Raw genomic sequence first — 27,349 nt, 5'->3', positions numbered from 1 at the left:
CATGCTAATATCAGAGTGTTTGCTAATGTACCACATTTAATTCAATGAGCAAAATATTGCAAGTGGGCAATTCATAGCCAGTCAGCTACATGGTTGTGTGAAAACATAATATGGAGTGTACAGCTTCCAGGTCATTTGGGAAATCACCCATTTATTGGAACAGAGAAAGAAAACAGTAAGATAAAAAGTGTGTCATCCAATTCTGATAAACAGAGAACAAATGGCCAAGACCGAAAATATTCACTGATATTTCCAACAGTATTTAAATTAAGACAGATATTCACAGACCACTACTTTTTCCGAAACTTTCGGGTGAATTCTTGACTATAACACGAGAGCTAGAGAGAAACATCTTAACCAGGCCTTGGGGAAAAGGAATGGAAAACACATCCTAGGAGAAGTGCCTTTTCTGCATTTGCTTGGCGTGGGGGTGGGGGGGGGGTTGGTGGTGAAGAGAGGAAGGGAGATCATGTAGAACACAGTGACACAAGTGGATAACCAGATGGCATGCCAACTACATCAAAAAACATTGTTGCAAATACTAGTCTCCCCATTCAAGACTCAAGTCTTGGATCCTAATGGTAAGTGGAGGACATAAATCAAACTTGAAATTTTGGCAAATTTGTAACTTTTTAGGGCCTTTTCCAGATATAGCTTCGTTTTCTTCTTCATACTGATATATTCAAAGGCCCAAGTTAAACAATGGATGTCTATTCATATAAGGCATCAGCCTTGGCTCAGTGGTAGCACTCTCACCTCCAAATCAGAAGGCTGTAAGTTCAAGTCCCACTCCAGGGACTTGAGCTCGTAATCCAAGCTGACACTGCAGTGCAGTACTGAGGGAGCGCAGCCCTGTCGGAGGTTTACATAAAAGATCCCACAGCATTATTCAAATAAAAGCAGGGGAGTTGTCCCGGTGGCCTGACCAATATTTATCCCTCAACCAACATCACTAAAAAAGACAGATTATCTGGTAATGTATCTCATTGCTGTTTGTGGAGCCTTGCTGTGTGCAAAATGTAGTTGTCGCATTTCCATACATTACAACAGTGATTACCGTTCAAACATACTTTGTCTATAAAGCACTCTGGGATGTCCTGAGGTCGTGAAAGAAGCTATATAAAAGTAAGTTTGCAATGTGCAGAACCCGCATTTTCTTTTTCCAAATCTTACCTTCAAATCTGATCTTTGCTTCACAACTTCTTTTAATACACCCATAAGTATATCTGTTGCTAGCGTACGTTCGTGGGCCTCATCAAGGATAATTACACCATATCGCTCTAGTAGAGGGTCATTCATAGCTTCTCGAAGCAACATACCATCAGTCATATACCTAGAATCAAAGCGTGCAACATCAGATTACTGCTCTGTATTCAAATACAGCTGCACAAAGGAATTTTCTATTGAACAATCCAATGGAGGCATCACCAAGAGAGACAAATTGTTCAAAGCTGCAATAAACACAAGCCAAAAAACTTTGAAGAATATCTCAAACAAAATAGCCTCGATGTGCCACAGGTTTGCTTTCAACATCTTGAAAATCAACTGTTTTGCTGAACTGTTTGAGGTATAATTTAAAAGTCACACTGTGCGATATCCCAATGACCAAAACTTACACTCAACCTCTGCCACAAATCATCCTCACTCATACAATAATCGCAATATTGCTATAATTAAGATATGAAATTGAAGTAAAGTTTTCTCTATGTACAGCAGCAAAATTTGGCTGCGCACACTAATTCGATCTAAGCCCAAAAATGCAGATCTAAACTTTGTTAAACTTGCTCTTAGAATTACTATGAACCTAAAATAGCCTTAGTACAAGTTTTTCTTTAAATCTCTACATCTGAAAAGGCTGCTCAAGCAACATAATGGTAGTGAGCTAAGTTCCATGATTTCCATTAAACTATTTTTTTAAATTACACATTTAAACAAAATATAGGACTACATTTTACAAGTCCGCACTCTTGGCAAACAGCTTTACTCACCAGCAGGGCAAATTCATCAGGTTACCCCTTATATGCTCACATCTATAAACACACAATATTTACTTTCACAATAGCAACCTTTACAACTAAGCTTTCTTACACCTGGAAGGGAACTAAGTTTCACAATTCCAGCCATGTAACATTTATCAAAATTTATAGCACAAACATAGTTGTATTGTGAGTTAAAGCACTACTAGCAATGTACTCGGAGTTGAACTATTTCTCCTCTCCATGGTACATACATCTTAGAAAAGAACATTGACAATATTTCTATTTTTACATTTTACTGTTCATGGCATGTATAAAACAGATTACCAGCTGTGTTCTCCACAGAACAAACTGATTAGCATAAGTGGTATCAACATTAGTCTCAGAATTCATAACAGCTTACTTCAATGCAGGTTAACCTTGACTTTTAAAAGATCTCCTGTCAATTTCAAGATATACATTTTAAATGCATACACTAAATTTTACCAACAGTGCAATCACTTCCTTCCCCCTCGCCCTAAAGGAAAAGTACCAGTGCCTAGACAAGATTCTAGGACTTAATCATAATTATCTGTGGCACTTCCATAAAATGTTGAAGTTGAACACCACCCTTTCAACTTATTTATCTACCTCTCTTCAATTGTGTAATTAGTCAATAGCTTACCGCAATTTTGGAAAGTTTCAAAACTCCCTTGTGCATTTTTTGCATGACCACATACACAAATTATAAATAGAGAGTTTTCCCTTAAGCAAATCACACCTGATGGTTCTGCAGCCTTCCAAGTTAAAACTACAAAGTCACAAAGACAATTCATTTAATAACCATTGGGCTCTCTATTCACTGTAGAAGACACATGAATATAGCATTAAGACAAGTAGGAGTGGGTATGGATGCAAGAATGATGAAGAATGGCTGTCAAATCTACCCTAGGTTCTTTGTAATTAAAAGGGGGAAAAAAATCATAATTAACATCACTAAAGTCATTTCTATGCAAATATATTGTGTATTGGAAATTTCAATAAATGAACATGGTTAACAGAAAAACTAAAATTCACTTACTTCAGACATGTTTTTGCACTGCTGCAATCTTCGAACCTAATGGAGTAGCCAACTTCTTGGCCTAGCATCACATCCATTTCATCAGCTACTCGTTGAGCCACACTCATGGCAGCCACCCTCCTGGGTTGGGTACAGGCCACACCACGTTTGGGTCCTACCACTGCCCGCACATAATCAACACACCACTGAGGAATCTGTAAACCCATTCAATCACAAATCAACTGTTGGAATCTTCAACACCAGCTACAGAGCAAGCATTACACATATCAGTATTGTGTCCAGTTCTAGGCACCGCACTTTAGGAAGGATGTGAAGGCCTCAGAGAGGGTGCAGAGAAGATTTATTAGAATGATTCCAGGGATGAGGGTCTTAAATTACCTGGAGGCTGGGATGGTTCTCTTTGGAACAGAGAAGGTTGAGAGGAGATTTGATAGAGGTGTTCAAAATCATGAAGGGTCTAGATAGAGTAGATAGAGAAAAACTGTTCCCATTGGCAGAGGCATCAAGAACCAGAGGGCATAGATTTAAGGTGATTGGCAAAAGAACCAAAGGTGATACGAGGAAAAACTTTTTTTTTTACACACAGTGAGTGGTTGGGATCTGGAATGCATCGCCCGGGGGAATGGTGGAGGCAGATTCAATCATGGCCTTCAAAAGGGAACTGGATAAGTACTTGAAAGGAAAAAATGCACAGGACTACGGGGATAGGGAGCGACAGTGGGACTAGCCGAGTTGCTCATGCATAGAGCCGGCGCAAACTCGATGGGCCGAATGGCCTCCTTCCGTGATTCTATGATCAAACCTTCACAAGTCCATTATTCTTTGAAGTATTGTATGATTCCACATAGAAAGGCAGCAGAGACCAGCAACTCAATGGAGTCTGCAGGGGATTAAATCCATGCCTCAACCCCATGCACAGTAGTCGCAAAATTTTATTATGTCTCCACTGTGCCGCCAAGTTTTTTTTTCTAAAAACAGCACACCCCCACTGCCAACAAATTTGAAATTTAACATGTTTGTTGTATGATAAATTAAATACTTAAAACCCTGACTGTATACAAGTAACACACGCTTCGAGGTACAGAATTTAAAATCAGGAAATCACAGGTTAGTTTATTGTACATTCAAATATATGGGGGAAAAACACAAGAATAGTTTAATTACTGGAGTTGCTCAATTCTGGTTCACTCTCATTGCTAACTCAGTTCTTTTTATGACCCAATTGTTATACAAGTTTTCAGACAAAAGTTACTGTGTCCTTAATGGGTAGTTTCACTAAGCAAAAATAGGAAGCCAGTTAAAAAAGGTATTCAGTATTCTGCATCTAACAGCAGATAAATAATTGTCCTGGGGACAAGAGAAACAAAGGTTCACTTGATCATTGGCCAGGCCATTGTTTAAACAACACTGGCTGTATCAATATGGAACCTTTACAGTAACTTCACATATTGGCAAAGAAAGCTATTTGTCATTGCCACATTCACTCTGGAGGACAATCTTTAGTAGATTCAGTCCTGCATCAGCAAAGCAGCGTAAACAGGGAATGAGATCAAACAGTGCAGTTGGCTTTTTAGTTTTTCCTTTCCTTCTTTAACAGATGTCTTTCAAGGAACAGGTGGTAGTAAAGTTTTAAGTTAAAATTGTAGCAAATTATGATATTTTGAAATGCAGGTGGCATTTTTTTTAAAAAAACACCAATACAATATGCAGCAGTTTTCAATCAGGGCAAAAATATTCACCACAAGATTGAACAACAGCTGCTGCTAAGCTATACTACTTCAAGGTATGAAACAGTTTGTGGCCCTACTGGTACTCCAAAAGGTGCCACAGGCACATCAGTATCAGGACAGTCAACTATTAACTGTAATTATTCTCCTTAGGGCACCTTCTTAATTTCAAGAAAGTGGAACTTGTTAGAGGAGGAAAAGTAAGAAAGAGAGCAAGAGAACAAGTGAAAAAGAGAAGAGAAAGAAGAGAAAAGTTTAATGTTAACTTGGAGCACCTGCCAGAATTTTTTTTACTTCAATCAATCAATTAAATAATTGGACACTAATTTGGGGGGTGGTGGGGGGAGAAACTGTAGGGCACCTCTGGATGGATGAATTAACATGGACCAAATGCCTTCCTTATTCTTAATTATCGAGTCCATCTTTATTGCTGTTTCATAAACTGATGCGCTACTGGAACAGTACATAATGTTCACTTATAACTGGCATTATAATCTTGACCAGCTGCCAGGATGAGTTGCCAAGTGCAGAGGGAATAGGGAAAGAGATAAATGGAAGGAGACACACTTTTCAGAGATGAAGTAGATTAAATTCAATGTCTATGCAACTTGAATGCTGATGTACTCCAAGAAACTACAATGTGGTCCATGGTTCAGTGGACTTGTTGAATAAAAGGCCATCACAAAGCACTCGAATAATACATTACACCCAAACCATGCTAATGTATAGAACACAATTTATTTCCTCCTCCCACGTTCTCAATTACCTCCCGTTGTCTAATTGGTGTCACTGGCAAGTCAGTTAAATATAATTTACTCTTAAATCAAAGTCAGTTAATTCACATCACTGGATAATTCGAATTTCTTTTGTGCAAAAAAAAAGCTTTAAATTACCAGGCGTAGCCCCTACATTTACATAACCAATTTCACATCAATTAAAAATTACAAACCTGTGTTGTCTTTCCAGAGCCAGTCTCACCAACTAGTACAAAGGACTGGTGTTTGGTCAGGATTTCAGTGAACCTTTCCTTGTAATCCCACACGGGCAACTGAAGTCTTTTCTTCAGGATCTCATAATAGCGCGGGGTGTGCGGCAAGTTGGTAAATGGATTGATAGCCTGTTGGTGAAGTGCCGGAGTTGTAATGAGAGGCATACCGCCTCCTGCGGTCAAAGCCGGATTGGATAAGTTCCTTGAATCTTTCTCTCGATCCCGATCCCGGTCCCGATCCCGGTCCTTTGAACGATCATAATCTTTGTCACGGTCTCTGTCTCTGTCTCTATCTTTCCTGCTGATGGAACAAAAGTTTTACATTTTACTTCTAGTTACCTTAATATAGGTTTACCAAGCTATTGAAGTTCTTCAAATCTGCTCCTTCAGTCATATTGGTGATAAGACAAATAATGGGTATAATATTTCAACAGATTTTCAGTTTATTAGCAAGTTATTACTTGACATCATAACTTTGTAAAATGCTGTATGGATTTTCCATCAAAAATGAGACCATTTAAGTCACTCTTTAATCTAACGGGCAAAAACAAACTGGCTTGCTCATGCTGTTTGCAACCTTGGCGTCCTATTTGACCCGGAGATGAGCTTCCGACCACATATCCGCTCCATCACCAAGACCACCTACTTCCACCTCCATCTCCGCCCCTGCCTCAGCTCATCTTGCTGAAACCCTCATCCATGCCTTTGTTACCTCTAGACTTGACCATTCCAATGCTCTCCTGGCTGGCCTCCCATCGTCCACCCTTTATAAACTTGAGTTCAACCAAAACTCTTCTGCCCAGACCCTAACTCGCACCAAGTCCCGTTCATCCATCACCCTTGTGCTCGCTGACCTACATTGGTTCCCAGTCCAGGAGCATCTCGATTTTAAAACAATCATCCTTGTTTTCAAATCCCTCCATGGCCTCGCCCCGCATATCTCTGCAACCTCCTCCAGTCCTATAACCCTCCGAGATCTCTGTGCTCCTCCAATTCTTGCCTCTTGCACATCGGCGATTTTAATCGATCCATCATTGGCGGCCATACCTTCAGCTACCAAGGCCCTACCTAAACCTCTCTAATTCTCTCCTCCTTTAAGATGCTCCTTAAACCTACCTCTTTGACCAAGCTTTTGGTCTCCTGTCCCAATATCTCCTTGAGGGGCTCAGTGTCAAATTTTGTTTAATAATGCTCCTGAGAAGCGTCTTAGAATGTTTTACTATGTCAAAGGCGCTATATAAATGCAAGCTGTTGTAGTCTTAAGTCCCATTCTTAATTGGACTTCAGACTTCAAAGCAACAAATTTAATTCCCAACCTTTGTATGGTTGAAATAACCAAGTCGAGAGGTCAAAGGGAGTCAATATGTCCAATCACCGTACAGCAACAAAGAAGTCGGAACTACATTAGCCTAATCAGTAGAGCACGCATCAAAGGAAGGCATGCTAAAATGGTAAAGCAGTCTGGTCAGACTGCAGCTCAAATACTGTACAGTTTTGATTAACACACAAGCGAGACATTCAAACCTTGGAAGCAGCCATGAAAATACCACAAATATGATTCTTAGCAAGAGTCATTAGGAATCAAGGAAATCACTGGAAAAACCTGGGTTCTTCAGCCTCAAAAGGAGGTGACTAAGAAGGGACGTCAAAGGTATAAGACGGTAAGTGGTGCTGAAACAGTGAATCCAGAACACTATTTCAAGTTAAACCATGACATTAGGACAAAGGTGTATAAGTTCAAACTAAAACAGTAAATTGATTGATGTCAGGAAGTTCTTTACAGTGTTTAATACATGGAATGGACTTTGGGAGAGGGTAGCACTGGTAAAGCCCTGGAATCAATCAATAAACAGTTTAATACTGTGATGGGGGAGGAGCTGCAAGGTTTGTCCTGGATGGGCATGGGAGAATGGGCTAAAAAGGCATTTCTCTTCCATAACTTGTCATGTCAAAAGGATTTATTTTTCAGGTAAATATTTGGGCACCTCATGAATCCTGCAATACTTTAAGATATAATTCAAATCCCATCATGTTGAATGCCTCAAAGTAGACAAACAGTAGGATAACAGTAGTTAACAGTAACTCAATTACTGCTAGCCTTGGAGCACTGGTACTATAGCCTCTCAGTCCGAAGGTTGTGGATTCAAGCCCTACTGCAGATCACATAATCTAGGCTGACATTTGCAGTAAAAGTGTGCTAAAAATGCCGAGGTGTCCTAAAAATGGCATTTGCAACAATCCTGCTGAACTCTGGGAAAACAAGAGTTAATGCCAAGAGCTATGGGTAACCAAGGAGGATAAATGATCTTTTGCAGCTAGCACCCAATTCCCAGTGGCCAGAACTGTCTACACCAAGACTTTTCTATTGTAAACAATTTTACAACACCAAGTTATAGTCCAGCAATTTTATTTTAAATTCACAAGCTTTCGGAGACTTCCTCCTTCCTCAGGTAAACATTTACCTGAGGAAGGAGGAAGTCTCCGAAAGCTTGTGAATTTAAAATAAAATTGCTGGACTATAACTTGGTGTTGTAAAATTGTTTACAATTGTCAACCCCAGTCCATCACCGGCATCTCCACATCAAGACTTTTCTAGGCTGAATAGAGGGTTATGTTGTCTGTGTAAGATAACCTAAAGGACAGCCGTCCTTATCTTGCTCCATTATTTTAGGCTACACAAAGTAAAAAGTTTTCACACCTAAACCAGAGAATGATCAAATCCTTATTTGGATTGTCTTACCACTATTATTTAAAGTGAAAAAAAATATTTTTTTTTTGCAACTAATGGGCAGATCTGGCTTTTCTCAAGTACATATCACTAAAGATATCGCTAAATAATGGAACCCGCACAACAAAGTGCATCAAAGCAGAGTTTGGTTTGAAAAGTATCAAAGGAATTTATTTTGGGAATTAAAATGTATAAAAAGAGGGGGAGAGGGAGAGTTAGATGGATAGAAACCTTTTGACAGAGGGAGGTTACAAGAGTTCAGAAAGACTTTAAATTTAAGAACTCTACTAGCCAGAGATAGATAAATAATTTGGTGTAGACTGGTAAAGAGTTAAGTTCCTGAAAACAAAAGCAAGGTTAGTTCTACAAAGGGAGAGCAGTCATCAGAACAAGGAAGAACCACTCTGCGGACAGATGGAGATTCATCGCGTCTAAGTCCCTGAGATGGGCACAATCATCCCAGAGGAACACGAGAGAATCAATGCTGCTATGTTGACTCAGGAGAAGAAGGTTTTATAACCTTCTGGAATCTTTGCTAAAGCTGCAAGCTCATCAGCAATAAGCTGGCCTAACTAGGCTTTTACTATATCCAACAGACTGGCTATTTAGAGCTGTTGACTTGTTAGCTATACATGGAGCCTAATCTAAACTATCCTTTCTGACTGTCAATCTTGGACGTTGAGCACACTATGAACTTGTAATAAGTAGGGCTAAACTGATGCTGCGTTGCAGTGAAACACTTAAACTGCCTTTGTAACGTTAAATTTATTAATTCCATCAGTTAATTACATACTGTGCGTAGATTTACTGTTTGATTTTTAAATTCAAAGTGTCAATAAAAAAATTAGTTAAATATTTCATGGCCTGGCTGCCTCTGATGACTTTGGCAAGAAGAGGCTAACTCAGTCAGTAACTTACATATATCCTAATGGGGAGCAGTACTGTAAATATTGATATAACTTGGAGCAGTTGATACAAAATAGATAGTGGGCCAAATTTAGGACATCTAGTACTTGCCTCAACATGAACTGATAACACCCAGATGTTTCTTTGATAAGAATTTGAAATGAAGAGGTTACAGATTTGTTCCTTATAACGTTTATGGGTTTGCTGCTCCCAGTTTTCATACACACTTCAGTGCAGTTCTGTTGGAGGTGCTGTATTTCAGATAAGATGTTAAAATGAGGCCCTATGTGGCCTTGCAGGTGGATGTACAAGATTCCACAGCAATATTCAAAGAGGAGTATGGGAATTCTCAGTGTCCTGACCAACATTTATTTCTCAACCAACAGCACAAACAGATTATCTGGTCATCTGTATCACTGTCATTTATGGGACCTGGCTGTGCGCAAACTAGCTGACAAGTGTATCTGTATTGCATTGTGGCTACACTTCAAAAAGTAATTCAGTGACAATAAGGCACTTTGGGATGCCCAGAAGGCGTGAATGGTGCTATATAAATTCAAATTTATCCTTTCTTTAAATAATCTCCATATAATACTGATTCCCCCTTGGGAATGTTTCAGGAAATTAAAACACTGTGTATTCCTATTCTAGCTGGATTGATGTATCAAGAACTTTTATGACGTTATTACAAAAAATGGTTACTGGCTAGTAGAGTCTTCACCACTGGCTCAAAATATATAAGGCCAGATTTTGCTCTAAAAATAACAGCGGGCCTAACAGGGCTCATCGCTTTTTCAGTGCAAATGGTAGAGGAACTTCCGGCGACAGCACATGCGCAGTTAAACACAGAAATCCGGAAGTTCCACTACCAGATGCCCCTGCTCCTTCAGAAGCTTTGTGAGAAGGAGGTCTTGCTGGCTGACAACATTGAAATGACTGCAATGGCGTGAAGTTCCTCTTCAGTCCTGATGGAAACGAAGTAATCTCATCAGAAAAAGATACACCAAGTTTTTTATTAAAAAGTGTAACCAAAATTTTAGCAGCATATGTCTTAATTACTGCCAAACGATCTCTCCGGCACTGAAAATGTACTTTTACAAGTGTGGAGTCTCATTCCTTTACATTTGCACATTTAAAAAGAATTAACATTTTTATTTTTTACTTTTTCTTTGTCTCTTATCTGTCTTTTAATTCAATATTTCCTACCCTCTCTTTATTTCACTTTCTATAACTGATTTTACATTGAATTTACTATTCTAACTTACACTTCCTGGTTCTGTGCCTGCTCTGCTTATTAACAATGCTATTTGATTGGTTATGGGGATACACAGCAGCTTGCCCTGTTCACACAGGTCCCAGATGCCCTATAGAGAGCGCCGCACTGGACTGAGGACCCGTTAAGATGAACCTGCAGTCCAAAAGCCCATGAAATGTCTATCGGAATATCCAAGTCTAATGAGCGGCAGGCGCCGTTTGTTCGCTTGCCGCTTAGAGCAAAATCCGGCCCGTTAAGTCATAGAAATCTTCCAAGTGTACTCATTATTGTAGGACTTTCCAAATCCAAACATTGGACTGCTGCACAATTATGAAATGTTATTTATACAAAAAACACACATTAATGCCACCCAAATTTAACTAGCTCATGTAATTCCTATCTTCAAAAATGGGGACAAATCAGAGCTGGGGAACTACAAGCCCATCAGCCTGACATTAATTATTGGGAAGATGCTGGAAGGGATTTTAAGAGACGCCCTTTATGATCACTGGGACAGGGAAGCGGCCATTAGAAATACACACCACGGCTTCCAAAAAAATAGGTGGTGCCTAACAAATTTGATAGAGTTTTTTGAGGAAGTTACTAGGGCAGTGGATGAGGGTAATCCAGTAGACATTGCCTACCTGGACTTTCAGAAATCCTTTGAAAGATACCTCAGAAGATAGAATCTTGCTGTATCAGCAGAAACCTGACAAGCTGGATTAGGAATTGGCTCCAATCCCACAACCAAAAAGTTGTAGTTAACAGATGCTGTTCAGCTTGGAGACATGTTACCAGTGGTGTCCCCCAGGGATCGGGTCTAGGCCCGCTACTCTTGACTGTCGTTATTAATGACCTGGACAGTGGTGTTAGGTGTATGGTAAGTAAGTTTGCAGATGACACCAAAATCTGTGCAAGGGTTAAGATGGTGGAGGAGTACAATCGAAGCCAAAAAAATTTAGATGTGCTAGGAGAGTGGGCCGCTCATTGGCAAATGGAGTTTAATTTAGATAAATGTAGTATCATGCACATTGGTAGGGCCAACACAGAATACATGTATCATTTGCAGGGAACAATACTGAAAGAGGTTGAGAGAGAAAAAGATCTTGGTGTTATTGTGCACAGATCATAAAAGGTTCATGGCCAATGTAGAGACACTGTAACTAAAGCTAACAAGGTATTGGGTTATATTAATAGAACCACTCAGTATAAATCAAAGGACACATTTTGACACTATACAACAGGTCGCTGGTCAGACCGCATCTGGAGTACTGTGCCCAAGTTTTGGACCCCCCCCCCACACGGTGGGTGATATAACGGCCTTGGAAAAGGTCCAGAGGAGAGCTACAAGAATGATTCCTAGCTTCAAGAACCTCAGCTACTCAGATAGGCTCAGGAACCTTGGTCCAAAGGGATCTGGGGGTCCTAGTGCAAGAAAATCAAAAAGTTAGTATGCAGGTGCAGCAGGTGATCAAGAAGGCCAACGGAATGTTGGCTTTTATTGCTAGGGGGATAGAATATAAAAACAGGGAGGTATTGCTGCAGTTATATAAGGTATTGGTGAGACCGCACCTGGAATACTGCATACAGTTTTGGTGTCCATACTTAAGAAAAGACATACTTGCTCTCGAGGCAGTACAAAGAAGGTTCATTCGGTTAATCCCGGGGATGAGGGGGCGGACATATGAGGAGAGGTTGAGTAGATTGGGACTCCACTCATTGGGGTTCAGAAGAATGAGAGGCGATCTTATTGAAACATATAAGATTGTGAAGGGGATTGATCGGGTGGATGCGGTAAGGATGTTCCCAAGGATGGGTGAAACTAGAACTAGGGGACATAATCTTAGAATAAGGGGCTGCTCTTTCAAAACTGAGATGAGGAGAAACTTCTTCACTCAGAGGGTAGCAGGTCTGTGGAATTTGCTGCCCCAGGAAGCTGTGGAAGCTACATCATTAAATAAATTTAAAACAGAAATAGACAGTTTCCTAGAAGTAAAAGGAATTAGGGGTTACGGGGAGCGGACAGGAAATTGGACATAATTTAGATTTGAGGTTAGGATCAGATCAGCCATGATCTTATTGAATGGCGGAGCAGGCTCGAGGGGCCGATTGGCCTACTCCTGCTCCTATTTCTTATGTTCTTATTTACCTTAGTGCAGCGTAAACTTAAAGGTAACCTGATAGGTCTATAAAATAATTAAAGGGCTGGATAGCATCCCTATTGATAGATTATTCCAGTTTAACAGGTTGGGGAGAACCAGGGGACACAAGTTTAAACTATGGAAGAGTAGGAATAAATTGGATATTATGTAGTTCTTCTTTTCCCAGAGAATTGTGAGCCTCTGGAATACATTGCCGGCTGGTGTGGTAGGTGCTGACTCTCTGCCTTCAAGAGGTTCCTGACTGGGGCAGAAATCGCATCATGTAGAAGGGAAGTGTCTTTATAGATAATACTTGGTCCATGTTATCTCCTGGACGGTTTCGATCGCCAGAGGGGGTCGGAAAGGAGTTTTACAGTATTTTTTTCCCTCATTGGCCCTGGTTTTTTTCTGATTTTTGCCTCTCCCAGGGGATTACATGGCTGTGGGGGTGTGTGTGAAGAGGGGGGCGGGAGGTGTGTTGGTCAGGGGAGGGAAGAAGTGTTTAACCATGATGGTCAGGCCATCATGGTGTGGGGCAGGCTTGATGGAGCAGCTGGTCTTTTCCTGCCCATCAATTTGATATCTTCATATGAATGTTCTTTTATAGTAGCAGTGAAAGTAATTAAAATGCTATTACGTGCAAGGATTGCAAGCAGCATATTCACTATTAATATGCAAGTGAAACACTCTTTCATCCACCAAATGAACTCAATCAAATGAACAGCGCTACGTGTTCACTAAAAATGCATTAGACAAGAGTTGCAGCTGGGTGTTTACATGCGGCTTTTCTGTTAATGTACAGGAACAGATGTAACATGATTCACTACATCATTCCCTATACCAGTCCAAGTACTTTCAGTACCCTTGTCAGTCACTTATTAAGAAACTTCATCTATAGGTACTGGACACAGAAGTTAGATGTTAGCTTAAACAATTAAATGATTTATTTGGCTACAAGTTATACCACATCTTATCATACATGGCAAGTTTGAAGAGGTAGATTACCAATGCAGCATAATAAGCTTAGTCAATCGGTGACTCCATTGAACTTCTATGGTACAGAAGGACTTCAACATATCACAATGGCCAAATCATAAGACTGCACTATATAAACATAAATAGCATCAATTTTAAATTCAAAGAATGTCATGAGATTTTCCGGGATTCAATTTTCAGTTTTATTCCCCCCAGAAAATCTCATTGTATCAAATTTGTATCAAACATTTCTGACCCCAGCAATGAAATGCAAATTCAGAATATTTAACACTTTGGGAATAAATTCTGCTACTTATGTGGATCTGGCTCCTTCAGCTCCTTATTAAAAGTACACCTTTGTAAGTGTCATTAGATACCCTAAATGGCCAGCATTATATCCCAGTGCACAGCCACAGTCATTAACAGCACAAATTCAAGATCAGTTTAGATAGAAAAGTGAATTTCCTGTGCCCGATCTTTTTTCTTCCATCTGATTATATGGTCAGATTATATGGTTGCACAAATTTACATAGAATGTACAGCACAGAAACAGGCCATTCGGCCCAACTGGTCCATAATTCACATGAGCCTTCTCCCACCAGTTGCAGTGGTCCAGGTGGTATTAACATGGGAGGGTAAAGGGAGTCTGTTAGGGACTTGTATCAGGAACAGAAAACAGGACTGAATGTGATGATAAATGGGGGTAGCTATGACCTGATCAGCTGTTGGTGTTCAGACTAAAAGTTCTGCACTCTCCCCTCAGTTTTTCACAATTGGTCCGAAAGCAGTCAGAACACAAATCGCAATAGTGAGAAGCACCAGAGGCATTGCCTCAAATCACAACAGCACCAAAGCACGTCATCTGCACTGTTTTACTGGGGGAAAAGATATATGGGTGCCTGTACTCATGGAGAGCCTGGAATACGTTTGATTCTTTATATTTTAATATATGAAAACATCCAAGCTGGGACAGTGGTAGGGGCACCACAATTGTCTTCTGCTCCAAGCAAGTAGCAGGGAAAGGGAGGGGGTGGGAATCAATTTAGCCAGGGTTTCAACGCTGCTGTCCAGTGACTCCTCCTAGAAAGTGCATGCATATGGATGTCAGCTGAATACATGATTTAGTTTGGCTCTGATACCACCAAAACCAAATAGTTTGCCAATACTCACTTGTTACCACTGTCAGACTATCCACAAAGGAATAAAAATTGACTGGAGAGTTGACAAGCAGATAGCCTTAATTTTGGAAACTTTGAAGTCCATGAGCTCTGAGGCAAGGATGGAGGGCACAGACAAGGTAGGTCAAGAGACAGTGTGTGGCAAAGTGAAGCTTGGGATTGCCCTTGACCTCTGATGATTCTGGATTGGGTGGTGGTTTTGGTCAGAGAGGGACAGACAAAACTACTGAAGATCATCAAGCTGGTTAGATAAACATACTGGGATAGAGATTACATTAAGGAATTAAAAAGTGGTTTGGGGCGTAGTCTTCTATGTGAAAGTTATGAGAGAGACCCCCATCTAGTCTGGGTGCAGATATAACTATAAATAGGGATAAGACACAAAATGAAGGAAACTAACTTTGGGTGTCTGCACTAGGGTCAGGAGGACGGATTAGATTAAGAATTTTGTAGTCAAAGGGGAGTGTTTACAGATGAAGTTGTTATAGGTAACTGGGATATATTTGGAAATCCATAAAAGAATGCAACAGGAGTGAAATGTGATCCTGGACTCAATCCTGGATTCTTACATAAAACAACTGGTCAAGGAACATACAAGCAAGGGTGCTTTTAGACCTGATATTCTGTCATTCTGGTTGATATTAAATATGTCACAGACACCTTGGCAACACTGACTGCAATATGCCATGGAGTTTGAGGTGAGGCTTACAGTGGAAAAAAAAGTACAATTCCAATTGACATCACGGTCAGAGGGGATGAGCAGAGAAAAAAACTGGACTGTGATTAGAAGTATTATACACTAAGTACAGGACAAATACATACCACTAGGAGAGGACAGACAACAGTGGGAAAATCCTTGTCAGCAACAATGGAAGTGATGTGGGGAATAAAGGCAAAATAAAATTGTTCACAAAGTACACGGCTGTGAGTATATAAGAATAGAGAATAGGCAGCCAACATAAAAGGGAATCCAAAAGTCTTCTACAGGTATGTAACAGTAAGCAGGTTGTAAGAGGAGGGGTGGGGCCGATTATGGACCAAAAAGGAAATCTATTTATGGAGGCTGAGGGCATGGCCAAGGCTCTAAATGAGTACTTTGCATTCATCTTTACCATGGAAGAAGGTGCTGCCAGAGTCTCAGTAAAAGGAAGATGTAGTTGAGATGCGGGATGAGCGAAAAATTGATAAAGGAGGTACTAGTAAGGCTGGCTGTACTTAAAATAGATAAGTCACCCGGTCTGGATAGGATGCATCCTAGGTTGCCGAGGGAAGTAAGGGTGGAAATTGCAGAGGTTTTGACCATAATCTTCCAAACGGAGTGGCACCAGAGGACTGGAGAATTGCAAATGTTATACCCTTGTTCAAAAAAGGGTGCAAGGATAAACCCAGCAAGTACAGGCTAGTCAGTTTAACCTCAGGTGGTGGGGAAACTTTTAAAAATGATCATCCAGAACAGAATCAGCAGTCACTTGAACAAGTGTGGATTGATTAGGGAAAGCCCGCACGAATTTGTTAAAGGCAAATCGTGTTTAACTAACTTGATAGAGTTTTTTGATGAGGTAACAGAGAGGGTAGATGAGGCAATTCAGTTGATGTGGTATATATGAACTTTCAAAAGGCGTCTGATAAAGTGCCACATGGTAGGCTTGTCATCAAGATTGAAGCCCATGGAATAAAAGGGGAAGTAGCAGCATGGATACAGAATTGGCTAAGTAATGGGAAACAGAAAGTAGTGGTGAGCAGTTGTTTTTCAGACTGGAGGGAGATGTACAGTGGTGTTCCTCAGGGGTCGGTACTAGGACCATTGCTTTTTTTGATATATATTAATGACTTGGACTTGGGTGTGCAGGGCACAATTTCAAAATTTGCAGATGACAAAACTTGGAAGCGTAGTGAACAGTGAGGAGGATAGTGATAGACTTCAAGAGGATCTAGACAGGCTGGTGACATGGGCGGACACGTGGCAGATGGAAATTTTAACAGAGAAAAATGCAAAGTGATACATTTCGATAAGGAGAATGAAGAGAGGCAATATAAACTAAAGGGCACAATTCTAAAAGGGGTACAGGAACAGAGAGATCTGGGAGTATAAGTAGACAAATCGTTGATGATGGTTAAGGCAGGTTGAGAAAGCGGTTAAAAAAAGCATACGGGATCTTGGGCTTTATAAATAGAGGCAGAGTACAAAGGCAAGGAAGTCATGATGAACCTTTATAAAACACTGGTTCGGCCACAACTGGAGTATTGTGTCCAGTTCTGGGCACCGCACTTCAGGAAAGTTGTGATGGCCTTAAAGAGGGTGCAGAAGAGATTTACTACAATGATTCCAAGTATGAGGGACTTCAGTTGCACAGATAGAATGGAGAAGCTGTGGTTGTTCTCCTTGGAACAGAGAAAGTTGAGAGATTTGCTAGAGGTATTCAAAATCATGAAGGGTCGAGACAGAGTAGATAGAGAGAAACTGTTCCCATTGGCAGAAGGGTCAAGAACCAGAGGGCATAGATTTAAGCTGATTGGCGAAAGAACCAAAGATGACATGAGGAAAAACTTTTTCACACAGCGAGTGGTTATGATCTAGAATGTATTGCCCGAGGTGGGTGGTGGAGGCAGATTCAATGATGGCTTTCAAAAGGGAACTGGATAAGGACTTGAAAGGAAAAAATCTGCAGAGCTACGGGGATAGGGCAGGGGAGTGGGACTAGCTGGATTGCTTGTGCATAGAGCCGGCACGGACTCGATGGGCCGAACAGCCTCCTTCCGTGCTGTAGCCTATAATTCTATGACAAATTTTAATTTTACATTCATCTCTAAGAAATTGGTCAGGAGAGCAAAAATAGAAAGTGAGGTCATTAAAGGTAATGTTAAGTATTTCCAAAAATATATTTGCAGCACACCGATGAAAAAGTAAGTAGTAGAGCCATTGAAAGATCTTAAAGGTGGCAAGATATCAATTGGCAAGGGATAGCAAATATACTGAACAATTTCTTCTGCATTAAAGGAGGAGACAAAGGGCAGCCTCCCCAGCATAGAAATTGGATTTCTAGAAGCGGGGGGCGGTGCGGGAAAGGAGGCAGAGGAAGTACTAAATGAAAAGAAGTTCCAGATACTGATCAGCCACATATAGGTTGAGAAGTGAAAAGAAAACAAGGCACCAAGCCCAGATGGACTCCAAAAAAAGGCCTAAATATTCAAGTCCTTGCCACTATTTTTAGGGAATATTAGAAATGGAAGCAGTGCCCAAGAATTGGAAAGTAGATAACAAGACATCAAGCTTTAAAAAAGCAGCACAGGGATAATCCAGAAAACTACATAGAAGTGAGCTTAATATCTGTGGTAAGTAATGCATAAGAATGCACACTGAAAGAAGGGATAATGAAGCACTTGGAAAGGTAACAGGGAATCAGCATGGATTTTTGGGAAGCAGGTCTTGCCTCACAAATGTACTGGAGTTCTTTAAGGAAACGATGGATCTTGCTGACAATGGAATGCCTGTATATATTGTATGTTAGAGACTTCAGCAAGGCTTTTGATATTGTGCCATAGAAGTGATTAGTCTACAAGGCAGGATGGCATGGAATTGGAGGCATGGATTAAAAATTGGTTAAAGGAGAGGAAGAAAGTGGAACTGCGTCAACATGGCCACATGCCACAAGGATCAGTGCAGAAGCCGGTGCTGTTTATAGTCTATATAAATGATTTGGAGCTGAGAATAGAAACAAACCTATGTCAGGAGGCAACACCTTTTTTTTGGTGGGGGTTCAAAACAGTAGGGAAAAAATCAAATCAAAAATGGCATTTAAATGTGGAAATATGCAGGGTAAATTAAACTGGGAAGGGAAATAGTAGGAATACAAATTAAACAGCTCCAGACTATAGGATATACAGGAGAGGGTCCAGGGGATATTGAGGCATAGCCCACTGAAACCAACAGCGCAGTGTGGGACAGTGGTAAGGAAAGCTGACTAGATATTCGGATGTGTAGCTAGAAGGGTAAAGCATATATCCCAGTAGATGATAATGAATCTGTACATGACACTGGTATGGCCACACTTGAGAGAACAGTGTGCAGTCCTGATGTCCACACTACAGCAAGGATATCCGGGCATTATACGTTGTGCAGAAAAAGGGAACCAAACTAATACTCAGCTTAAAACCTGAACTGTGAGGAGAGGTTGAAGATTCTTTACTCAGAGAAGGTTGAGTGGAGATACTATTCAAGCCTCTTGAGGGAATAGACAAATTGAACCCCAATGTGTTTTGAGATTGCCACAAACTCTAGAGCCATGGGCACAAGCTTAGAAGAGAGAATGTGCAGACAGTTTAGATTTATCTACTTTACACATGTGGATTGGGCTTCCAGGAAGGCAGATATTTAAGGGAGAATTGGATAGATATTTGATGGGAAGGGAACGGACTGGTATTAGTTTTCAAAACTGGCTGTATGGACTGCAGAGTCCTTTCAAATGTGCAAAAGTAGCATTTGCATTAGTTATGCAAGTGGACAAATAAATAGCAATGTATTAGATACAGTCTACTTTTCATTCAATGTTGCTTAATTTGAATTGTACTTTTTTTAAGCACTAAATTCCCACTTTGCTGTGTTATTTAAGTTCCTTAATTTGAATTATTGGACATTTAAAAAATTTGAGTTCAAAAACTACTTCGAATTATCAGTAGACTGTAGTGGGTAAAAAATGTGCAGCAAAAGTACATAATGAATAGAATTCAATTAGCACAGCAAGTCTCAAAAGGATCTGGGAGTTATAAATTCATCAATTTCAATGTCCAGAGAACATGGTAAAGGAAGTAAAAAGCTAATAGAATATTAGGAAATATAGCCAGATCAATAAAGTCAACAAGGTTACCACATATTGGTTTGGCTACACTCGCCATACCGTGTTCACTTCAAGTCATCATGCCATGAAACGGATGTATATGCACTGACAAGTATGCATAATGCAAAAAGGATGATCCAAGGATGAAGCCATGAGCAAAGATGAGAGAAGTTTAAGTTCAACAGTGTTAATAAATATTTTTCTTTTTTTTAAATTCGTTCATGGGATGAGCGCATCACTGGCAAGGCCAGCATTTACTGCCCATCCCTAATTGCCCTTGAGAAGGTCGTGGTGAGCCGCCTTCTTGAACCGCTGACAAGTGAGTGGTTTGCTAGGCCATTTCAGAGGGCGATTAAGAATCAACCACATTGCTATGGGTCTGGAGTCACATATAGGCCAGACCGGGTAAGGATGGTAGGTTTCCTTCCCTAAAGGACATTAGTGAACCAGATGGGTTTTTACAACAATCCGGTAGTTTCATTGCTAGTTTTTTTTATTCCAGATTTTATTTAATTAATTGAATTTAAATTCCCTTACTGTCATGATGGGATTTGAACTCATGACTCCAGATTATTAGTCCAGTATCATAACCACTATGCTACCGTACCCTATTACTATTCATTCCCAGGCTAAGGGTGTCAATGGCAAGGCCAGCATTTATTGCCCATCCCTAGTTGCCATGAGGTGGTGGTGGTGGGCTTTACTGAACCGCTGCAAAGAGTGTAGTTAAAGATGCACCCACAATACTTTAGGTAGGGAATAGCAGTTTGATACAACTGAATGGCTTGCTTGGCCACTTCAGAGGGGAGTTAGGAGTCAACCTAGTTGGTATCACATATAAGCCAGACCAGCAGGTTTCTTTCCCTAAAAGGACATGTGAACCAGTTGGCTTTTTACGACAATCTGAGCTTCATGGTCAGTTTAATATTTCCAGATTTTTTTTTTCCAACTGAATTCAAATAGTCAAGGGTGGGATTTAAACTCATGTTCTCTGGATTATTGGTCCAGGCCTCTGAACTACCGGTAAATAGTGAAGTCAAATAAACTAAGATAGCAGGAACAGAGAACAACTTTAAATTCAATGAACAGCAAATTTAAAACAAATATTAAGAACTTATTTACTCAAAAGGGTGACAAATGTTTAGAATAATCTGCCAAACAAAAACAGTGGGGATTAAAATGCAGTTGGAGGATAGGCTGGGAGAAATTAGCATACTAGAAGGGCAAGCTTTGATGGACAAAATGGCCTTTTATCGTCCTCGACTATTCTGTTATCTACTCCCATACTTGAAGAATGGCCACTTGGGTCACTTAGGGCGTCAAAGCTCGAGTCAGCCCAACGGGTTATATAAGTACCTCCATTAACAGTATTTGCCCCTGTTCTGAAGGCTGCTTTGTCTCCCAGGGACGGGGACAATCATCACTGGGCATCTATGACAGCCTGCCATACACATGCCCTCTCTGCTGCAAATGTGTCTGACAAGGCATATAAAGAAAAGTAAATATACCCAAATCTTTCTTTTTCTGGGAAAACGTTAATAGCCATACCGTGTCGGGGGGGGGGGCCACAGTCAGTCTACTTCAGTTATCTTCAAGATAAATTTTTCTTGCTTGAAGTAAACCTACTGAAACACTACCTGATTTGCCCTCAGATATGGTGGTCAGGTGAACATTTTGAAAAGCCAGATCTTAAACCTGTGTGGTGCAGGGAAGAGGAGAAGAAAAAGGTTTGATCTTGCAGCTGTGGAGAGCAGAGTTGTCAGTGATGGAATACTCTCCACTTGCCTGCTTGGGTGCAGCTGCAACACTCAAGCGCAACACCATCCAGGACAAAACAGTCTGCTTGATTCGCACCCCGTCCACAAGCTTAAATATCCACTCCCTCCACCACCAGCGGAAAGCGGTTGCAGCATGTACTATCTACAGGATGCACTGCGGCAAATCGCCACAGCTTCTGTGGCAGCACCTCCCAAGCCCATAATGTCCACCACCTAGGACAATGGCACCAGGTGCATGGGAACACCATCACCTCCAAATCACACACCATCCTGACTGGGGACATATATCACCATTCCTTCATTGTCACTGGGTTAAAATGCTGAACTCCTTACTCAACAACATTGCAGAAGCACCTTCACTACATGGACTGCAGAGGTTCCAGAATGCCCACCACCTTCTCAAGGGCAACTAGGAATGGGCAATAAATGCCAGCCTTGCCCAAATCCCCAATGATAAAGACATACCTGCCTCAACATTTAACTTACAAAGCTAACCATACATGATTTACAAATGATTACTCACAAGAGTACTAAATACTGCTATTGCACATCTACAGTTTATGATAGTAAAGAAAATTGTAATCTCTGTGAACACCTTTAGCTCCCAACTGTACTCTCAGTCACAACGTTCTATGCCTGTTTCCATTTACATGTCACTAGATCTTCAATAATGCATGACGGCAAAACAATATCTGCATACTACATCCATTTGAACTGTGAAAACTACTTCGCTGCATAAATGTAGATTTGATCTTCAATCACACTACATCTGGGTTTATTTTTTAATTTATGCCCCAGGCGAAATATTGTCAGTAGCGATGGGAACAATTTAAGATGACCAAGCAGAATATTCGCGTAACATTAAAGCATTGTGATTTTCCTATAGCATATTGATACCAATACAGTAAATACACCCAGTTTGACACTACACTGCTTCTCTGAATTTTTCTTTTGTTCCTGCTTGGCTCCAAATATGACACCCTACGCACTCCTCCCTGCATCCACGTTGTGTTAAAAATCAAGATTTACGGCACTGTAATCCTCCTAACTCTTTTCAAGACTTCAAAACTGTGGCACTTGCCCCGTCTTCCTTTTCCACTATCTATAGGCTTTTATAAGTCGAATCTGGTACCATCCAATCTCTACGTTGATTTATCCTGTGTCCTCTCCTGGTGCTGTCTTGCACTAGGGCTTCCACAACAGCTCTACTCAATTTTGTCAGAAGAAATAAGCTCATGCAGCAACTTGCTCAAGGGGACTCTCAAGCCCACATGCTTATTTCACAGATTCATAGCTCCTTGAAAGTGGAGTCACAGGTGGATAGGGTGGTGAAGAAGGCATTCAGCATGCTTGGTTTCATTGGTCAGAACATTGAATGCAGGAGTTGGGATGTCTTGTTGAAGTTGTACAGGGCATTGGTGAGGCCACACTTGGAGTACTGTGTACAGTTCTGGTCACCCTATTATAGAAAGGATATTATTAAACTAGAAAGAGTGCAGAAAAGATTTACGAGGATGCTACCGGGACTTGATGGTTTGACTTACAGGGAGAGGTTAGACAGACTGGGACTTTTTTCCCTGGAGAGTAGGAGGTTAAGGGGAGATCTTATAGAAGTCTATAAAATAATGAGGGGCATAGATAAGGTCGATAGTCAAAATCTTTTCCCAAAGGTAGGGGAGTCTATAACGAGGGGGCACAGATTTAAGGTGAGAGGGGAGAGATACAAAAGGGTCCAGAGGGGCAATTTTTTCACTCAAAGGGTGGTGAGTGTCTGGAACGAGCTGCCAGAGGCAGTAGTAGAGGCGGGTACAATTTTGTCTTTTAAAAAGCATTTGGACAGTTACATGGGTAAGATGGGTATCGAGGGATATGGGCCAAGTGCAGGCAATTGGGACTAGCTTAGTGGTATAAACTGGGCGACATGGACATGTTGGGCCGAAGGGCCTGTTTCCATGTTGTAACTTCTATGATTCTATTCTATTCACTATGTTATACATAGCCCACAATGCACAACCATTAGTTGGTTCTGGTTTTTCTTCAAACCACAAATACATTGTGGAAAATTAACTATGACACAGAACAAGAAGACCTGAACGTATAAATGATCCTGCCGACAACTTTCGTTTAAACTACAGAACTTTAAAATTATATAAATCACTAGCAAAAAAAAATTTTGGGCAGAACAAACTCAACCAAGCAAAGGGATCCAAACATACGAAGGATCTTTGTCAATTCTAAGAGCTATAAATTGCTCTGGCACAACTTCCCATATTCCATTGATTATTTCCTCAGAAACACAGCTTCAAATGAAAAGATGTAATGACGGTCAAACAATTCCGTCTGTGTCTAACCCAATGTAAATTTATCAATCCATGAATCTTCACAAGATCTCTAAATTGATTAAATCATTTTCAATGCAATGTATTTAAGATATTCACTGATACCAGCACTATTGATGTGTTCTTTCAAGTTTACATTCACAGTGACAATACAGCGCTTATCAAGAGTTTTCAAGTATGAAGAACAGAAACTAAATTCCAGTAGACTCAAATTAACTTAGATCATCAAAACCAGCCACTGGGTTACTTCCTTGTGACAACAAAAAGAGGAACATAGAAATAGCAATAGGTCATTTGCCCCTCAAGCTTGCTCCATTTGTACAACAGAAATATCACAAAGGAAATTAAGCCTCAACTACAAATTCTCATTTTAGACATCTACCAGAAGACAAAAAGCTTTCGTTTCCAGCACTAATGCAACAAACCGCTGAAGCACGATGCCTCTGGTGAGCCATTTGGCTACATTACGAAGACTTTTTCTCACATATGGAGCTTCTTGCAATACAATACAATATTGGAAAATGTGAGGTTATGCACTTTGGCAGGAAAAATCAGAGAGCAAGTTACTATCTTAATGGTGAGAAACTGGAAAGTACTGCAGTACAAAGGGATCTGGGGGTCCTAGTGCAAGAAAATCAAAAAGTTAGTTTGCAGGTGCAGCAGGTGATCAAGAAGGCCAACGGAATGTTGGCTTTTATTGCTAGGGGGATAGAATATAAAAACAGGGAGGTATTGCTGCAGTTATATAAGGTATTGGTGAGGCCGCACCTGGAATACTGCATACAGTTATGGTGTCCATACTTCAGAAAAGACATACTTGCTCTCGAGGCAGTACAAAGAAGGTTCACTCGGTTAATCCCGGGGATGAGGGGGCGGACATATGAGGAGAGGTTGAGTAGATTGGGACTCCACTCATTGGGGTTCAGAAGAATGAGAGGCGATCTTATTGAAACATATAAGATTGTGAAGGGGATGATCGGGTGGATGCGGTAAGGATGTTCCCAAGGATGGGTGAAACTAGAATTAGGGGGCATAATCTTAGAATAAGGGGCTGCTCTTTCAAAACTGAGATGAGGAGAAACTTCTTCACTCAGAGGGTAGTAGGTCTGTGGAATTTGCTGCCCCAGGAAGCTGTATCATTAAATAAATTTAAAACAGAAATCGACAGTTTCCTAGAAGTAAAGGGAATTAGGGGTTACGGGGAGCAGGCAGGAAATTGGACATGAATTTAGATTGGAGGTTAGGATCAGATCAGCCATGATCTTATTGAATGGCAGAGCAGGCTCGAGGGGCCGATTGGCCTACTCCTGCTCCTATTTCTTATGTTCTTACGTTTATGTTCTTCAAGACCTGACATTTCTGGTTGCAGACAAATGTGCCGGGGGGGGGGGGGGGGGGGGGGAAGGAAATCAAAATCACACATGTCAATAAAATGTTAATGTTGTACAAACAGACACCTTGAGTGATACTCTTAAATTCATCGTCTAAAATTGATCACACTAGTATGATCTTTGATGGACCTATAACCACTAGTACTGAACCCCAAAGCTATGCAGCTCAAAATGCTCTCTACATTTTGGAAAAAAAATCTTTTTTTTTAAAAACAGAATTACCAAATGTTTTCAGCTAAAGAGGGCAGATATGAAAATTTCTCATACCACCATCCCCCTTTTATGAATTTCTAATGACAATGCTGGCATAAATCATTTCTACGAGTACAATTTGAGAAGGGAGAAATATCAGCCTCCTGGTGAAATTAATCTAAGCTAGGGGAAAGGAGCAAAAGAGGCCATTCTAGTACCTTTCTTCCATTCCTCATTAGGATACAGGGGAAACTTATCTTTTAATAGGCAATCCATCTCAAATAGGCTGCAGCTTCTCTTACCTCAACACAACCTTTGTAGTTTTTATTTTATCATTTCTATTATGGTCATGGCTTCTCAAGTTCTCTCTTATTCCTTCTTAACTCCAAATGCATGCCCTAAAATTCATGCATTCTCATGAAATGGAGGCATTTAATTGCTGCCTGTTCCAATTTATTTTCTTCCCCAGACATGAAATATAGCTCCCTCTATGTCTTCCATTCCTCCTGCAATCTTTTAAAACTCAACTTTGACAGTATCTCATACAATGGGCCTGAGTATTTCATCCAGGTTTCTCAATATAAGAAAAAAAAATTAAAAGTGAGGAAGCCTTTCTTGAAGCACAAGAAAGGAAGACTGACACTTTGCAAATAATTTGCAATTACATTAGTATCCCCTCTACTCTACCGTACCTAATTTGTCCACTGAGGTTTCAGAGCCTTTTTTTTTAAAAAAGTTTGGGAGGAAAGAAAAGAAACAAGCAATGACCACAGTAGCAGCAATAAAATAGAGACAAGAAAGGTTGTAATGGAGCACGAGCTTGAAGGTTACAGATGAGAAGGATCATCTATCAAAAGACTGATTTTAAATTTAACTTGCTTCTGGATATGGTTGCTCCATAAGCTAATACTTGGACTGCAAGTTGAACATGCTATATTTGTGCCGTAGGAGTTGCTAGTAAACACCCTACCAAACTCGAAGGATTCATGAGGGCAAATTCACATGACCATTTAAAAGATCCCGAGAAATAATATAACCCTGGACAAGACTGCCCTTTCCATTGACTCTGACAATTGTGCTAACAAAATAGCCCCCTTTCAAATACCAACCAAAATCTTTATCTCCCACTGTACATCTACAACAGCAAATAATGTTCAGTAAAAACATTACCAACATTAATTCATACTCAGCATCCTTGGTGGCAACATCATCCTCCTGGATCAGTCTTGATGCCACTGAAAATCAAGATTACTTCCATTAACAGTTCGGTGAAGTATTTTTCCATTAAAAAGCCAGATCTTGTACCAAGGAAGAAGCCAGATCCTTCAACCGTTAGGAACTGGAAACCTGCCTGCCCCTAAGCAATTTTAATTTTTGAAGCATAACCATAAATGACTTACAAATAACAATGCATTAGATTAGTGAATATGTTATGTCTACTCTTTTGCAATGTTAAACATTCTTGACCCATCTCCTCTGATGTGAATGGAATTCCCACATCTCCTCAATTACTAAAGCTGCCTCCAAGAAACTTGGTCCACTTTTATACCATACACTTCTAGTGCACAACTCTCCATGAAGCCCAATCCATCCAAAACCTAAATATAACTCCCATAAATGGTAAAGATCTTTCACATACATCTGGACAGCATACAGAAAACCTAATCTGCTTCTCTCACTTCTAGCCCCCAACTGCTCTCTCCATCACAACCTATCCTATAACTTTTTTTGTTATAGAGTCACTACGAATACTGCACAATGATGTTCATGTGAAATTTTTGTACTACGTTCTCTTGAATTGTGAAAGCCACCCAGCAGTATAACTATAGACTGCCCTTCCAAATATGATTTATGTTAAGAGACTAAATTATCCAACACCA

The 27,349-nt window shown here is 40.4% G+C and overlaps 1 protein-coding gene across 4 annotated transcripts in view; it reads right to left on the bottom strand.

The window, feature by feature from the left end:
- Positions 1-27,349, bottom strand: part of dhx15 (DEAH (Asp-Glu-Ala-His) box helicase 15) — a 131,272-nt gene that overhangs the window by 89,380 nt on the left and 14,543 nt on the right. For 2 of the 4 annotated variants that reach the window (XM_067989180.1, XM_067989196.1), the window contains exons 2-4: positions 5,713-6,052; positions 3,037-3,230; positions 1,174-1,333 (exon numbers count right to left, since the gene is read on the bottom strand). In XM_067989180.1, the coding sequence (XP_067845281.1) occupies positions 1,174-1,333; positions 3,037-3,230; positions 5,713-6,052 (694 nt within the window). The remainder of the gene's footprint in view (positions 1-1,173; positions 1,334-3,036; positions 3,231-5,712; positions 6,053-27,349) is intronic. The other 2 variants (XM_067989188.1, XM_067989206.1) reach the window with 1 other exon arrangement.

Source organism: Heptranchias perlo, chromosome 1 (genome assembly GCF_035084215.1).
Source record: "Heptranchias perlo isolate sHepPer1 chromosome 1, sHepPer1.hap1, whole genome shotgun sequence".
Lineage (NCBI taxonomy): Eukaryota > Metazoa > Chordata > Chondrichthyes > Hexanchiformes > Hexanchidae > Heptranchias > Heptranchias perlo.
The sequence above is the reverse complement of the archived record's forward strand: the minus strand, read 5'-3'. Positions and strand labels throughout refer to the sequence as shown.